General features: G+C 40.5%; 2 pseudogenes and 1 gene segment (V, D, J or C); all 3 read left to right on the top strand.

Annotated features, from left to right (window-relative positions):
- Positions 1-100: 100 nt before the first annotated feature.
- Positions 101-18,520, top strand: part of LOC117443387 (T-cell receptor alpha chain V region RL-5-like) — a 48,844-nt gene continuing 30,424 nt past the window's right edge. The window contains 3 exon segments of the V gene segment in view: positions 101-179; positions 284-573; positions 6,322-6,325. Of these exon segments, the coding sequence occupies positions 125-179; positions 284-573; positions 6,322-6,325 (349 nt within the window).
- Positions 6,361-8,000, top strand: LOC139433547 (piggyBac transposable element-derived protein 4-like; annotated as a pseudogene).
- LOC139433548 (uncharacterized) lies at positions 12,590-15,141 on the top strand (annotated as a pseudogene).

The raw sequence follows: 18,520 nt of genomic DNA, 5'->3' as shown, positions 1-18,520 counted from the left end.
ACAGATCTAAGAGGAGACGGAGAGATTCAGGGAGGAGCTAAGATGTTCCTGAACTATAGAAGAGAGAGGAACTTCCATATTCACCAGAGTTCAACACAGACCATCATCATCACCTTCATTCAACATGCTGTCCCTGCAGAACTCACCATTTTCTCTGATGTTGTTTGCAATCTTATCCGGTTAGTTACACTCTGGATTAAACATCAGTGTCAATGCTTTCTGAGTGTGGTTTTGCTAAAATGACTTTTATAACATGAAATAACAGAGTTAATCTTTCCCTCAGGCGTCAGCTGTGCAGATCTGACTCCAGTCAAAACAGAAGAGTTCAGTCCAGAAGGCAGCTCTGTTACTCTGTCCTACAAAGCTGGATCTAATGCTGATTATTACTTCTGGTATCGACAATATCCTGGAGAACCACCAGAGTTCCTCATCTCACACTCGGCTTCTGGCGCTGTAGGAACTAACCCAATCCCTGGACTGAAGATTACAGTGAAGTCAAACCGAATCAATTTGATCATCTCCTCTGCTGCAGTGACAGACTCTGCTGTGTACTACTGTGCTCTGCAGCCCACAGTGACAGGAAGCACCAACACTCTGTACAAAAACCTCTGGAGCAAAGACAACACAATACTACCCAACATCCACCAGAGGGAGTCTCTCTCTGTTAGACTTTAGGGAAACAACACAACTAATGTTCAAACAACTCAACCCCCAGCAGAGAGGCCTCCTCTATTTGATGCTTCAACACCACGTTACTTTAACTTATCTCTCACATTAACCTAATAATGTTCAATGAGAGCATTCCACCAGGTGCCAGACTCCTGATGGACCTTCACCAACACTTCCTGTTTTTCATATTTATTCCCACAGGCCCTGAAAAGTGCAGTCATCAAATTTCTCAAAATGAATAACTTTGGCGATTCACTGGTGAACATTTATAGGCCCGTTAAAATAATTGAAAAAGCTCAACAATTAAAAAGCTGTTTTGGCACTTGATAACTGTTTTGATGTGTTCCAGTCACACAGCACTGAGACTGCTTTAATTAACGTCTTTAATGACATTCACTTAAACAAAGACAGTGGCAGAATCTCACTGTCAGTATTATTAGATCTCAGCGCTGCATTTGAAACTGTTGACCACAACATATTACTAGACCGACTGGAAAACTGGGTGGGACTCGGGTACAGTTTTTATCTTTGTATCCATACTGTAGGTAACTCAACATCTGAGTGGACGAATATGACTTGTGGGGTTCCTCAAGGCTCCATCATCGGGACTCTTCTCTTTAAAATCTACATGCTTCCACTAGCTTAGTTAATGGATAAAAATTAAATAACTTACCAAAGCTATGCAGACGACACACACATGATAACATGATAACCAGGAGGAAGTGTAACTGAGAGAAGTGAAATACAGATCTAAGAGGAGACAGAGAGATGCAGGGAGGAGCTAAGATGTTCCTGAACTATAGAAGAGAGAGGAACTTCCATATTCACCAGAGTTCAACACAGACCATCATCATCACCTTCATTCAACATGCTGTCATTACACTATTATTTACATTCCCTTCTGTTAGTTTCCATTCTAAGAGGTACGTAACATTCTGCATGAACACGTTAATCTAATTGCTGCTCTCTCCTTTGGTAAGATAGAAACTACAACATGTTTCTAGGTAACTGTTTAAAGCTACTGATTGTTCTCCTTTAATCCTTCATCTGTATTGATTCATCTCTTCCTCTGCATGGTCTCGTCTTCCCCAGAGTGTAAAGGACAAGACGAAGTGACCCAGACAGCAGGAGAAGTCAGCGCTACTGAAGGAGACACAGTTACACTTGGCTGCACATTTCAGACAACTGACAAATATCCCTCTCTGTTCTGGTACAAACAAGAAGTCAATGGTTACCCAAAGTACATGTTGAAGCATTACTCAGAAACTCGAGAGAATGCTGCAGAGTTCCAGAAAGACAGATTTGATGCTAATCTCAACAAGACATCAGTTCCTCTGAAGATCCAGAAGCTTCAGCTGTCTGACTCTGCTGTGTACTACTGTGCTCTGCAGCCCACAGTGACAGGAAACACCAACACACCAACACACACCTCTGGAGCAAAGACAACACAATACTGCCCAACATCCACCAGAGGGAGCCTCTCTCTGTCAGACTTCAGGAGATAAGACACCTAACGTTCAAACAACTCAGCCCCCAGCAGAGGCTTCCTTTCTCTTCACTGCTGGTTCATTCTCTATCTCTGCAATACATATTTATATGTTGGTCTGAGTCTCTTTCAATATTAAAAGATATGTATTCTTTTTAAATAAATCACATTTATCTGACTGGATCTGAATGTGTTGTGGACTTGCAGAAGGTTTACGATTGTGCTCTCTGAGTGTTGTTGGAAGAACTGAAGGACTTTAGGCAGGGGTCAAGTTATAATCTGAGCTTTATGGGGTCTTTAAAACTAACTTTAGTAGCGGAGATAAATATACCAATAACAGCCGGGTAATAACGTTAATAACGGGTGATATTTACCTTGGAGGTGAAGTGCAGGCATATTGTCATTCAAGAGAGAATACGATGCGTAGTTCTTTGGAAAACGTCAACGTAAATAAAGTAACATTCTGCATGAAAACGTTAACTTCGAATGTTGATCAAATGTGATCTATTAACTGAGTCTTTTGAATTACTCCTCTTTTCAGGGGTCAGCTGTGAAGATCTCCCTGCATTACAGAGAGAATAGTTCAGTCCAGAAGGCAGCTCTGTTACTCTGTCCTACAGATACTCCAAACAAGCAACTGGTGGGAAGGAAGTTAAGATAAGATAATATAAGATAAGATGAACCTTTATTAATCCCTGAGGGGAAATTCAGTTGTACAAAGCAGCAACAGGGTAAGCGTGAAAAAACAGGACAGCAAAGATTCACACAGATTAATAAAATCAAAAATAAATAAAATCAAGAAAAAAAAAAAAAGATAATGATAATAATAATAATAATAATAATAAAAGACTATGAAATAGGAGATGAGTAAAAATAAGAGTAAAATAACTGCAAAATAACTGTCAGCATATGTACATATTTGGTCATCTAAGTTATAAAGTACGGAATAAGTTAAAGTGACAAGTGAGAAGTGAAAATGGACATCTGTACACATAGTGACATATCTATCTACCTTTTTGGTCTACTACTAATAATATGTTAACATGGGTTGTGGAAACAGTGTATATTTATGTCCAGTGATTAATTGTATTCTTTTTCAGCCTGATGGCTACAGGCACAAAGGACTGTCCGAGGCGTTTGGTGCGTTGTTGTGGAGGGATGAGTCTGTGGCTGAACGTGCTCCTCATCTTCACTAGCTCTGCGTGGAGTGGGTGGGAGGGGTTCTCAAGGATGCTGTCGAGCTTCCTCCTCGTCCTCCCCTCTGCCACCTCCTCCAGATTGTCCAGGTGTACTCCCACTACAGAGCTAGCCTTCCTCACGAGTTTGTTCAGCCTTGCCAGTGTCCCTAGTGTTTGTGTTTCCACCCCAGCACACCCACCCACCAAGTTTTTTCCATTAATTAGCACTTCTTTATTAAATATTATGAATATGTCTTTATTATCAGGCTATGTTCCACAATCATTCAAAGTAGCAGTGATAAAACCGCTTCTTAAAAAGCACAACCTCGATCCAGAGGTTTTAGCCAACTATAGACCTATTTCTAATCTTCCGTTCCTCTCAAAATTCTTGAGAAAGCGGTCGCAAAACAGCTGTGTGATTACTTAAAAAACAATGATTTATTTGAAGATGTTCAGTCTGGCTTTAGAACACATCATAGCACAGAGACAGCTCTGGTTAAAGTCACAAATGACATTCTAATAGCCTCAGACAAGGGACTTGTCTCTATTCTTGTTTTGCTCGATCTTAGTGCTGCATTTGATACTATCGACCCATGATATCATATTGCAAAGACGAGAGCAATTAGTTGGCATACAGGGAACTGCTTAGGCTGGTTTAGGTCCTATCTATCTGAACGCTCTCAGTTTGTACGTGTCAACGATGAATCTTCCACGCAAACCAAAGTTAGCCATGGAGTGCCACAGTGCTCAGTGCTCGGACCTATTTTGTTCACATTATATATGCTTCCGTTAGGCAATATTATAAGGAATCATTCTGTAAACTTTCATTGTTATGCGGATGATACTCAACTATATTTATCAATCAAGCCTGATGAAATTAATCGTCTAAATAAAATACAAGACTGCCTTAAGGACTTAAAAACTTGGATGACCTTAAACTTTTTGATGTTAAACACGACCAAAACTGAAGTTATTGTACTTGGCCAGAAGAATCTACAAAACAAATTATCTAAAGATATACTAACTATGGATGGCATTCATTTGGCCTCCAGTGAGACTGTAAGGAATCTTGGTGTTATATTTGATCAGGATTTATCCTTTAACGCCCACTTAAAATCAATTTCAAGGACCGCCTACTTCCATCTACTTAACATTGCAAAAATCAGGCATATCTTGCCTCAAAATGATGCAGAGAAACTAGTCCATGCATTTGTTACTTCAAGGCTGGATTATTGTAACTCTTTATTATCAGGGTGTACCAAGAAGTCAGTCAAGTGGCTTCAGCTGATTCAAAATGCTGCAGCTCGTGTACTAACCAGAGTTAGGAAAAGGGACCACATTACTCCTGTTCTGGCTGCCTTACACTGGCTCCCTATAGAACACAGGATAGCATTTAAAATTCTTCTTCTCGCCTACAAAGCCCTTAACCCTCCGGTATCACTGTGGACATTTTGTCCATATGGGTAATTTTTCACTTTTCATTTTTGCAATAACTCTTAGTTTGGTGTTGGTGCAAACGGCCTGAATTTTTGTTAACAAGGCTATTTTCTCAATCTATTGTGGAATTCAAATTTCAATTTTTAAAATCGGTCTTTAATTCACTGTGTAACAAATCGACCTACGCAAATTAGTCATTCGAGACAAAAATGTCCACTGCAAAATACTTTGATAAAAACATTATATTAAAAGGTTTTTTTCACAACGTTTTTGGGTTCAATCTTTTAAAGCAACTACCGCCCTAATGGAAAATACCAAAAATGTAATCATTTTCAGGATTTTAACCCTTTCAATGCCATTTTGAAAACATGAAACCGCTGTTTTTTTTCATGATGAAAACAGAGAAAATGAGTTATTTTCCCAAAAATACATATCTGGGGACTGGCTCTTTTTTTATCACAGTCTTGGATATGTCAAAGATTAGCAACAAAATGCATTTTTTTTGTATTATTAGTTTTTGCACAAAATCAGATTGAACAAAAAAGTTACAAATTAGTCATTCAGGACAAAAATGTCCACTTCCAAAAACTGCTCTAAAATGACAACAGATTAATGTTTTTAAAAACTTTATGGGGTTACATCTTTCAATCAACTTCAGTCCTGATCAAAAATACCAAATGTTAAACTTATGTTCAATTTTAACCTTGAACTGCCAGTTTTAAAACATATAATTTGCGTTTTCTATGAAAAACATGCACAAAAAGGCAGTTATTTTCCATATAGTAAATGTTGGGAGGTTCGGTCTTTTTTTTTTTATCACAGTCTTGGATATGTCAAAGATTAGCAACAACATTTATTTTGGTGGATTATTAGTTTTTTGCACAGAATCAGATTAGACAAAAATGTCCCATCCACTCCCATTATAACCACATATTTTGATCTCTCCGCCATACCGGTATAAAATCATGCATTTTGTAATGTCAGGGTTTTATATTGGAGGAAAATAGTTCAATTTGTCCTTTTACTGTATATGACCAGATGTGACATTTTACATTGAATTACATGCTTGTCATGTCTTGTTTACAGTTTACAGCATTCGCAATTTTCCCCTCATCTCTTTACCTTTGATGTGTGTGAGAATGTAGGAGTAACTGTTCTCTCATGGCATTTTGATTTTCATTTGTGCTGTTTCATGTGTCTTGGAGGTAAACAGAGGTATGATCTTGATCCAGCTTGACCTTGTTGTTTTGAATTGTTTGGAACTTCAAAGGCTTTGATAATGTCTCTTTAGCATACAAACATACACAGCCATACATGCACTAAGGTCAATAATCGAACACCTGGCGCAAAGCCAGATCCATAAATATGTGTAGTTTGGCTGCTGGTTGTTTAATTCCTGTGATACGCAACAAGCGATTAAGATGAATAGGCGCTTCTCTGTTGAAGAAGCTAGGGATATGGTGATGCAGCCGGCAACCTCCAGCGAGCTTGCTTGACTCTTCTTCTGAATCAGAAACAACTCAGAAGAATAATGTGATGTGGAGTTTGTAGTGGAGTCTGATCCTTCTTCTTCTGACCCTTCCACTGAAAATGCAGAGGAAACAGAAGATTCTGGCAGTGGGTGGACATCAAAAAAGTGGTGAAATCTGGTCCCCTCTAACAACGATACGCTGCGCTATATTCCCCGCTGCCTAGAGGTTTGGTTCCAGGGGCCCACGCGTTATGCCATTAGCAATATTGATGACGTGGAATCCTCCTTCAATTATTTTTCACTGCTGAGATCATCAGTAGTATTGTCGACATGACAACCTTGCAGGGGGGAGGTTCGGTGGCAAACTGGAGTGATGTGGATGCCACAGATATTCGTGCAGTACATCGGTCTCCTGATGTTGGCTGGAGTGTACAATCCAAGGGCGGAATCCACCCGCAGCCTCTGGGATGACCACAGTGGACGTGCCATCTTCCGTGACACAATGACCCACACCAAATTCCGGTTGATGAATACCACCCTCCGGTTTGACGACAAGCTGATGAGACCTTCCTGTCACAGAGAAGACAAGCTTGCCCCCATCCGCTCTCTCTGGGAGAAGTGGACACATCGCCTTCCGATGCTTTTCAACCCTGGTGAAGATGTGTGTGTGGATGAGCAGCTTGCCCCTTCAGAGGCCGCTGCAAACTCCGGCAATACATACCAAGCCAGCAAAGTATGGGCTAAATATCTGGATCACCGCTCACGTTGAAACCTCCTATGCCTGGAAGTGCCATATTTACACCGGTAAAGCTGCTGGCAGTGCTGCCGAGGTGGGCCAGGGAAAGCGTGTCGTCCTGGAAATGACAGAGGGGCTCCAAGGGATCACTGTGACTTGTGACCATTTGTTCACGTCATATGCAGGAGCTACTAAAGAGGAAAGTGGCCCTTGTCGGAACCATCCGAAGAAATAAGCCTGAGCTTCCATCCAAACTCCTGCAGGTGAGGCAGAGAGCTGCCCTCTCCTCTCTTTTTGGTTTTACCAAGAACACCACAGCGGTGAGCTCCATTCCCAAACGGGGAAAACGTGCTCCTCCTCAGCAGCAAACACAGGGACCCAGCTGTGACAGAGGAGGAGAAAAGGAAACCTGTGATCATTGCAGACTACAACCACTGCAAGGGAGCTGTCGACAACCTAGACAAGGTATGGAGGCATTACCAGTATATAAATAATACATGATACAGTTGTTAATAATTTAAAAGAATATTTGTATTAATTTTGTATTGATCTTTTGTAGTTGTGGGCTCCTACAGCTGCAGGAGGATGACCCATCGGTGCCCACAGGTCCTCTTCCACAACATGATAGATGTCTCTGCCTTCAACGCATTTGTGCTTTTTACTGCTGTGGATCCCCCCTGGAAGCAAGCCAAGTCCTTCAGGAGGAGGCTTTTCTTGGAGGAGTTGGGGAGATCTCTGGTGTCTGCAAAAATCATGCGGAGAAAGCATCCACCTCGTACACCGGCTGCTGTTACCATAGTGGCGGACATACAGGCCTCGGCAGCTGCCCCTGACACCGGCACAATCGCAAGCGGCTCTGCCCCTGACACCGGCACAACCGCAAGCGGCTCCACAAAAAAGAGGGGACTGTGCTGGATGTGCACTGGGAAAAAAAAGAAAAGTGCAACCATTTGCATCAGGTGTGAAAAGTTCACCTGCAGAGAGCACCAAATCCCCTGCTGCAGGTTCTGTTGGATGAACTGATCTCTCTCTCTCGCACGCACATACACACACACACATTATTTGTTATCTCCATCTATCTTACTCCGTCTCTAACAAACATACTTGCTCTATCTTCATCCATCTCTCATTTTATTCAACACACACTCATACATATCATTGTTCTGTTTTGACAATTTAATTTGTTCATGAATGTTGATTGCAGTTTGCTGTTTGGAAAATAAATGTTGACATTGATACATCTGATGCTGATTTAAAAATGATTTCAGAGAAAGTTGAAAATAGTATTACTTCAGTGTTTTTATAGGTCATATAATTCAATGGTAAAATGTCACATCTGGTGATATACAGTAAAAAGGGACACATTTATACTATTTTCCTCCAATATAAAACCCTGACATTATAAAATGCATGATTATATACCAGTATGGCAGAGATATCAAAATATGTGGTTATAATGGGAGTGGATGGGACACGAGTGGCTAATGTGTGACTTTTTTGTTTAATCTGATTCTGTGCAAAAACTAATAATGCAAAAAAAAAATGTTGTTGCTAATATTTGACATATCCCAGACTGTGATAAAAATAAAAAAAGCCGACCCCCCAACATTTATTATATGGAAAAGAACTGCCTTTTTGTACATGTTTTTCATAGAAAACACAAATTCATGTTTTCAAACTGGCAGTTCAAGGGTTAAAATCCTGAACATAATTTAACATTTGGTATTTTTGATCAGGACTGAAGTTGATTGAAAGATTTAACCCCAATAAGTTTAAAAAAACATGAATATGTTGTCCTTTTAGAGCAGTTTTTGGAAGTGGACATTTTTGTCCCGAATGACTAATTTATAACTTTTTTGTTCAATCTGATTTTGTGCAAAAACTAATAATGCAAAAAAAAACTTTTTGTTGCTAATCTTTGACATATCCAAGACTGTGATAAAAAAAAAGCCGACCCCCCCAACATTTATTATATGGAAAATAACTGCCTTTTTGTGCATGTTTTTCATAGAAAACGCAAATTCATGTTTTCAAAACTGGCAGTTCAAGGGTTAAAATCCTAAACATAATTTAACATTTGGTATTTTTGATCAGGACTGAAGTTGATTGAAAGATTTAACCACAATAAGTTTAAAAAAACATTGAATCTGTTGTCCTTTTAGAGCAGTTTTTGGAAGTGGACATTTTTGTCCCGAATGACTAATTTGTAACTTTTTTGTTCAATCTGATTTTGTGCAAAAACTAATAATGCAAAAAAAAAATGTTGTTGCTAATCTTTGACATATCCAAGACTGTGATAAAAAAAAGCCGACCCCCCCAACATTTATGATATGGATAAAAACTGCCTTTTTGTGCATGTTTTTCATAGAAAACGCAAATTCATGTTTTCAAACTGGCAGTTCAAGGGTTAAAATCCTGAACATAATTTAACCTTTGGTATTTTTGATCAGGACTCAAGTTGATTGAAAGATTTAACCCCAAAAAGTTTAAAACAACATTAATCTGTTGTCCTTTTAGAGCAGTTTTTGGAAGTGGACATTTTTGTCCCGAATGACTAATTTGTAACTTTTTTGTTCAATACTGATTTTGTGCAAAAACTAATAATGCAAAAAAATCTTTTTGTTGCTAATCTTTGACATATCCAAGACTGTGATAAAAAAAAGCCGACCCCCCCAACATTTATTATATGGAAAATAACTGCCTTTTTGTGCATGTTTTTCATAGAAAACACAAATTCATGTTTTCAAACTGGCAGTTCAAGGGTTAAAATCCTGAACATAATTTAACATTTGGTATTTTTGATCAGGACTGAAGTTGATTGAAAGATCTAACCCCAATAAGTTTAAAAAAACATTAATCTGCTGTCCTTTAAGAGCAGTTTTTGGAAGTGGACATTTTTGTCCCGAATGACTAGTTTGTAACTTTTTTGTTCAATCTGATTTTGTGCAAAAACTAATAATGCAAAAAAAATCTTTTTGTTGCTAATCTTTGACATATCCAAGACTGTGATAAAAAAAAAGCCGACCCCCCAACATTTATTATATGGAAAATAACTGCCTTTTTGTGCATGTTTTTCATAGAAAACGCAAATTCATGTTTTCAAACTGGCAGTTCAAGGGTTAAAATCCTGAACATAATTTAACATTTGGTATTTTTGATCAGGACTGAAGTTGATTGAAAGATTTAACCCCAATAAGTTTAAAACAACATTAATCTGTTGTCCTTTTAGAGCAGTTTTTGGAAGTGGACATTTTTGTCCCGAATGACTAATTTGTAACTTGTTTGTTCAATCTGATTTTGTGCAAAAACTAATAATGCAAAAAAATATTTTTGTTGCTAACCATTGACATATCCAAGACTGTGATAAAAAAAAGCCGACCCCCCCAACATTTATTATATGGAAAATAACTGCCTTTTTGTGCATGTTTTTCATAGAAAACGCAAATTCATGTTTTCAAACTGGCAGTTCAAGGGTTAAAATCCAGAACATAATTTAACATTTGGTATTTTTGATCCGGACTGAAGTTGATTGAAAGATTTAACCCCAATAAGTTTAAAAAAACATTAATCTGTTGTCCTTTTAGAGCAGTTTTGGGAAGTGGAAATCTTTGTCCCGAATGACTAGTTTGTAACTCTTTTGTTCAATCTGATTTTGTGCAAAAACTAATAATGCAAAAAAAAAAATGTTGTTGCTAATCTTTGACATATCCAAGACTGTGATAAAAAAAAAAAACCGACCCCCCCCAAGTTGATTGAAAGATTTAACCCCAAATAACTTGTGAAAAAAACCTTTTAATATAATGTTTTTATCAAAGTCTTTTGCAGTGGACATTTTTGTCTCAAATGACTAATTTGCGTAATACAATCTATTGCACGTCTGTCTGTCCTGGGAGAGGGATCCCTCCTCTGTTGCTCTCCCTGAGGTTTCTCCAATTTTTCCCTTTAAACTTTTCTCCGGAAGTTTTTCCTTGTACGATGTGAGGGTCAAAGGGCAGAGGGTCTAAGGAAAGATGGTCAAAGGACAGAGGGTCTCGTATTGTCATACTGATATTCTGTACAAACTGTGAAGTCCACTGAGAAAAATGTAACATTTGTGATATTGGGCTATATAAATAAACATTGATTGATTGATGATTGATAATGGTATCGACAATATCCAGGAAAACAAGCAGAGTTCCTCCTGTCTATCTCATGGGTTAATTTCACAACAAAAGCAGAATCACTTGGATCGGACACCAGAGGCCTGTACTACGAAGCAGGATGTTCTCTTAGTGGCTAACTTCAGGGAAAACTCGGGGTTTCGGGTCCTACGACGCTGGTTCTCTTTTTAGCTGTAACTTATGCTGTGCGACTAACCTGCTCCGGAGCAGGTTAGGTTGCAGGTTAAGAGATCAACTCAGTGAAAGCACTGCCTTCTGACCAATCAGAGCTCAGTGTGATCATAGGTTATATTGGAACAGCAGCTTGTGTTGTGGTGTTCAAGACCTTTTAAATGACAAGTGTGAATCAATATTCTTATTAGATTAAATTCATTTTAAAACACATTTCTCTCTAGATGAAATGTAACACCTCTCACTAATTTGACTTCATGTTAACGCCTGTCATTGTTATTGCTATGTTTTTGTACATTTCAATGTATGAGTCAGTGTGAAAACACAAAGATAACTAAATGTTTTAACTATGAGAAAAGTATTTTGATGGCTTAAAACCAGTAAAAATGATTCTCTGGCCCCGCCCACTGACGTTATATCAACCAATGAGATGAGCTGGAGATGTTTGAGGAACTAAAAGCACAATCATCTGATGTTGAGGAGAAGGGCTGAGCAGCAGAGAGGCTGTTTCCTGCTTCACTTCTGCAGGAGGAGAACTCATCTGCTGGACTGTGTGACTTCAACATCTCCAAAGACATGTTGCTTTACCTCTGTTTACTTCTTCTCTTCTTCATAGGTGAGTGTTGGGACAGAGATAAAGTCTCATTCAACCCGCTCTATTAGCCAGAGATTTCATACCTGGAGGTGGTTTGATTGTGTAAGGCAGCAACCGCTGTGATCTATGAAGACATTTGGTCATGTTTTATCTCAAACTGATCAAAAGATGATTCTCTTAATGTTAAATTCCCCTGCAGACTAACTGACATGCGTAATTCTCATTTTTGCGCCCTGGGCTCCATGAACAGCATAAAGCCAGAACGAAGTGAAGAAACATGTTGCAGAGGGCAGAAACATCAGCCTGACATGTAAATATGAGGGGACTATCTACAATATCCAGTGGTACCGACAATACCAGAGATCCAGACCAGAGTTCCTGCTCTACTCACAGAGGCAGGGGGATCCATCCACTGAATCTGATTCTCTGCTCACATTGACAAAACAGAGAACGAGTTGATCTGGAGATCATCTCTGCTGCGGTGACAGACTCTGCTGGGTACTACTGTGCTCTGCAGCCCACAGTGACAGGAAACACCAAACACTCTGTTACAAAAACCTCTGGAGCAAAGGACAACACAATACTGATCAAACCCACCAGAGGGAGTCTCCTCTCTGACAGACTTCAGCAGAGTTCATCAGTCCTCTTTATACTCGCTGTAGCTCAGAGTTTCTCAACCTGCAGACATGATGCATCTGGTTATCTCAGTGTTGCTGGCTGCTATGAGTCTTGGTATGAACTCTTTGATATCAGTCCAACATTGAGATGATTCTCTAACATGTCCCCTGATACTGTTTGTTGCTGATTACAGAATGCAGAGCCCAAAGAGACAACGTGCTGCAACCTGAAGCAGAAAAGACTGCTACTAAGGAGAGGCAGTAACACTTGGCTGTCACTATAACACCACTTCATCAAATGACTATCTCTTCTGGTACAAACAGCACGGAGACAACAGCCCCACATTCATCCTGAGCCGCTTTAAGATCGGCACGGGGAAAACAGAGGACGAGGACAGATTCTCATCCACACTGGATTCAAGCTTAAGATCTGTTACCTCTGAAGATCCAGAAGCTTTCATCTGTCTGACTCTGCTGTGTACTACTGTGCTCTGCAGCCCACAGTGACAGGAAACACCAGCACTTAATTATTTTCAGATTAATTGTCAGACATCTTCTTTTTTAATAAAATACAATTCTCTGTTGGTCTGTGATTAATTGTGGTGTACCACAGGGTTCAATCCTAGGTCCTCTATCCTTTTATTTACAGACTGCCTTTAGATATGTCACCCAGGAGGAAGTGTAACTGAGAAGTGAAATACAGATCTAAGAGGAGACGGAGAAATTCAGGGAGGAGCTAAGATGTTCCTGAACTATAGAAGAGAGAGGAACTTCCATATTCACCAGAGTTCAACACAGACCATCATCATCACCTTCATTCAACATGCTGTCATTACACTATTATTTACATTCCCTTCTGTTAGTTTCCATTCTAAGAGGTACGTAACATTCTGCATGAAACGTTAACTTCTAATGCTGATCAAATGTGATCATATTAGCTGAGTCTTTTGAATTACTCCTCTCTTCAGGGTCAGCTGTGAAGATCTCACTGCATTACAGAGAGAAGAGCTCAGTCCAGAAGGCAGCTCTGTTACTCTGTCCTACAGATACTCCAAACAAGCAGCTGGTGCTGATGAGTTTTACTGGTATCGACAATATCCAGGAGAACCACCAGAGTTCATCATCTATCATTTAGGAAATGGAAACATTATGAATAATCTGATCCCTGGACTGAAGATTAAAGTGGAGTCAACCCAAATCAATCTGAGCCCTCTCCTCTGCTGCAGTGACAGACTCTGCTGTGTTCTCTGTGCTGTGAGGCCCACAGTGACAGGACACACCAACACTCTGTACACACACACACCAGCTGACACACTGACAAGCTGCTGGAAGCCTTTCTCCACACTGTTGTACTGAGCTGCTGTTCACCTCCACTAGAGGGCCACATGATCAAGTAGGCGGTGCACGTCTTCTGCACTGTGTTCAACCATCCAGTCGATAATAAGTGCTGCTGTGAAGAGAACATCCTCACACTGAATGCTGAACATCAGCTACTTCCTGCTGCTGATTTAAACCTTGCTGTAGAGATGGAACATTGGCTGTGGATTATTCTTGCTGCTCTCTCCTTTGGTAAGATAGAAACTACAACATGTTTCTAGGTAACTGTTTAAAGCTACTGATTGTTCTCCTTTAATCCTTCATCTGTATTGATTCCTCTCTTCCTCTGCATGGTCTCTTCTTCCCCAGAGTGTAAAGGACAAGACACAGTGACCCAGACAGCAGGAGAAGTCAGCGCTACTGAAGGAGACACAGTTACACTTGGCTGCACATTTCATATCAGTGTTTGGCTCGAATGTATATTTGTTCTGGTACAAACAAGAAGTCAATGGTTACCCAAAGTACATCTTGATGCGTTGGACAGGAACTGGAAATAATTATGTAGAGTTCCAGAAAGACAGATTTGATGCTACTCTCAACAAGACATCTGTTCCTCTGCAGATCTCCTCTGCTGCAGTGACAGACTCTGCTGTGTACTACTGTGCTCTGCAGCCCACAGTGACAGGAAACACCAACACTCTGTACAAAAACCTCTGGAGGAAAGACAACACAATACTGATCAGCATCCACCAGAGGGAGTCTCTCTCTGACAGACTTCAGCAGAGTTGATCAGTCCTCTTTATACTCGCTGTAGCTCAGAGTTTCTCAACCTGCAGACATGATGCATCTGGTTATCTCAGTGTTGCTGGCTGCTATGAGTCTTGGTATGAACTCTTTGATATCAGTCCAACATTGAGATGATTCTCTAACATGTCCCTGATACTGTTTGTTGCTGTTTTACAGAATGCAGAGCCCAAAGAGACAACGTGCTGCAACCTGAAGCAGAAAAGACTGCTACTAAAGGAGAGGCAGTAACACTTGGCTGTCACTATAACACCACTTCATCAAATGACTATCTCCTCTGGTACAAACAGCACGGAGACAACAGCCCCACATTCATCCTGAGCCGCTTTAAGTACGGCACGGGGAAAACAGAGGACGAGGACAGATTCTCATCCACACTGGATTCAAGCTTAAGATCTGTTCCTCTGAAGATCCAGAAGCTTCAGCTGTCTGACTCTGCTGTGTACTACTGTGCTCTGAGGCCCACAGTGACAGGAAACACCAAGGTTGCGTTCCAATAGTCCATTTAGCTTATTGTGACCCGGACGTCCCTCAGTGGCAGCCATGATAAGTGACGTTCCAATTCTCCAAATGAAAGAAAAGGAGGTTTCAAGCTTCCTTTATAACCTCCTTTAGCTTCGGAACCACTGGACCTCCCTCACCGAAAGGAGAGGAGAAAATGCTTCCCCACAATGCATTGCAGCCGCAGCATTTGCCGTCACTCAACAGTCGGCCGTTCACGGAAACAAACGATTATGACGGAGAAATGATATCATGAAAGTTACGGTGCTTATTAAGCATTTTAAAACATAGTTGGTAAGTTGCCAAAGTGCTTCGTTCTGAACGTTCATCAGTATTATAATAAAGAGAGAAATATGAACGTTAGTTTTTACTGAAATGATCAAATAAAGTCAACATTTCAGTCTTCACTGAGCTGTGGAGTTTGTTCAACTTCTAAAAGATGTTTGAATGGTGATATACACAGTGATAGATGTTAAGGACTAACGTTTATAATAAATACATCTGTATTGATTTAAGATCTTTAGTTCATACAATCATACGTATTGGGATCATTTGTATTAACGTGGACCGGAGGGAGAGGGAGACGAGCAGAAGTTTCACTTTCCTTTTTATTTCAATTCCAACTTTGGTCCTGAAGAATCTGTTTCTCTGTTGTCCACGTTCATAAAGCAAAGCAGCAGCATCAGAGCACGGGGCAGAGTCTCTAGATGAGTTCACAGGAGTCCCTCGTTCTTATTAAACATCCATGTTGTAGTCCGCTATAGAAAACTGTGGTTTCCATGGTTTCCCCACAGCAGCAGACGCACATTCAGGACGTCCGCTGGCGCATCATAAACACATCGGATAGTGAAGTGCAGTCGATTCTCTAAAGTACCGCAGTCTCTTCTCCTAAGTCCTTTTGAATTCTCCTATCCACTATCCCTTAACCCCGTGACCTTTCACTCAGAGGTCAAGGAATAGACGATAGGGTTAGAACTTAGGAGCTGATTTTTTTACTATTAGACCGCAGCCCAACTCTGTACAAAAAACTTTTGGAGCAAATACAACACAATACTGCACAACATCCACCAGATGGAGTTTCTCTTTAGGCTTTAGGAGATCCGGCAGGGTCTCAGTCCGGTTCAAGTCCCCGAACAGACCTAAAAATGGAGTGTGGACTGCTACTTGGAGAGGTCCTAGTTCACCTCCTGCCCTGCCGTGGTGCCTTTGAGCAAGGCACCGGACATCCCCCTTCTCCCCTCCACTCCCATTGCTCCCCGGGCACTGTACAATAGCTGCCCACTGCTCCTGGTACTAGACTCCTGGTACCAGACTCCTGGTTCTAGACTCCTAGTACTAGGGTGGGTTAAAAGCAGAGAACACATTTCACTGTGTGCTGTGTGCTCTGCATGTGTGACCATTAATAATAATAATAATAATACATGATACTTGTATAGTGCTTTTCAGGAAACTCAAAGCTTTGACAGAGAATAAAAAAAAAGAAAAGAAACAGTTTAATCCCATGCCCATAGGAGATAAGACATCTAACGTTCTAACAACTCAGCCACCAGAAGAGGCTTCCTTTATCTTCACTGCTTGTTCATTCTCTATCTCTGCAATACATACACTGAACAAAAATATAAACGCAACACTTTTGTTTTTGCTCCCATTTTTCATGAGATGAACTCAAAGATCTAAAACATTTTCTATATACACAAAATAACCATTTCTCTTAAATATTGTTCACAAATCTGAAACAATCTGTGACAGTGAGCACTTCTCCTTTGCCGAGATAATCCATCCCACCTCACAGGTGTGGCATATCAAGATGCTGATTAGACAGCATGGTTATTGCACAGGTGTGCCTTAGGCTGGCCACAATAAAAGGCCACTCTGAAACGTGCAGTTTTGCTTTATTGGGGGGGGTCCGAAAACCAGTCAGTATCTGGTGTGAGGGGTAGGGGTAGGGATAGAAAATGTATATAGTGTATTTATATGTTGGTCTGACTCTCTTATCCAAATGGTTTTCGACATTAAAAGATAAGTATGCTTTTTTAATAAATCACATTTATCTCACAGGACCTTTATGTGTGTTGCGGACTTGCAGATTTATGATCATACTCTCTGAGTGTTGTGGGAAGAACTGAAGGAGTTTAGAGTACCAGGGTCATTCATATCTATCTAGAACCAGAGGAAGAACTTCCACCCGGTACTCGGCACACACTCAAACACATCCTCCAGAGAGTGCTGCTCTCTGCCATGTGGTCCCATGTTAGCGAGTGTGTACCACAGGGTTCAATCCTAGGTCCTCTGACTTTTTATTTACAGACTGCCTTTGGATCTGTCACCCAGGAGGAAGTGTAACTGAGAAGTGAAATACAGATCTAAGAGGAGACAGAGAGATTCAGGGAGGAGCTAAGATGTTCCTGAACTATAGAAGAGAGAGGAACTTCCATATTCACCAGAGTTCAACACAGACCATCATCATCACCTTCGTTCAACATGCCGTCATCACTGATGTTTCTTCTCATTTTATCAGGTATGTTCGATTGTTATGGAATTATTTAGTCACATGTTTGATGTGATTTATTTCTTCAAGCTTGTGTAACCTAAAATAAAACGTTTTTTTTATTTTAGGGGTCAGCTGTGAATATCTCACTGCATTACAGAAAGAAGAGTTCAGTCCAGAAGGCAGCTCAGTTACTCTGTCCTACAGAGCTGATAAAGGCGTTAGCTCTGGGGATTATTTCTTCTGGTATCGACAATATCCTGGAAAACCACCAGAGTTCCTCATCTCATCTGTTTCAGGCAGGGTAGGAACACTTGGAATGGAGATCAAATCAAATGAAATCTATCTGAGCCTCTCCTCTGCTGCATTGTCAGACTCTGTTGTGTACTACTGTGCTGTGAGGCCCACAGTGACAGGAAACACCACAATGCTGTACAAAAACCTCTGCAGCTTCTCCCTGAACATTCACACACTTCAGATCCTCTTTTTATAACAACATCGCTATCAAGTGGACACCTCGAACAGTACAACTTCTCAAAGTGACACACATTCAACCTGAGGGAGACTTCTGAGATGAAGAGCAGTTTTTTTCAAATCCAAACAGCTGACCACATAAACAGTGTCTCACAGTAGAGACACTACATACTAATATGAACCTGAACATGAGCAGACAACAAGTTGACTGGAGAGAGTTCAAGAGACGGACACGAGATGGTGCCGTCTACACGCTGACAAGCCACAACTAAAAAGGTTCTCAAATTTGTATTTTGGGCCAAGTCCAAACCGACCCCTTCCCACCATCAAACCCTCCAACACGAAGTTATCAAATCCTCCAACAGGAAATGATCAAACCCTCCAACAGGAAGTTATCAAACCCTCCAACAGGAAGT

This window comes from Pseudochaenichthys georgianus, unplaced genomic scaffold (genome assembly GCF_902827115.2).
Source record: "Pseudochaenichthys georgianus unplaced genomic scaffold, fPseGeo1.2 scaffold_597_arrow_ctg1, whole genome shotgun sequence".
Lineage (NCBI taxonomy): Eukaryota > Metazoa > Chordata > Actinopteri > Perciformes > Channichthyidae > Pseudochaenichthys > Pseudochaenichthys georgianus.
This window is presented reverse-complemented; position numbering and strand designations above follow the sequence as displayed.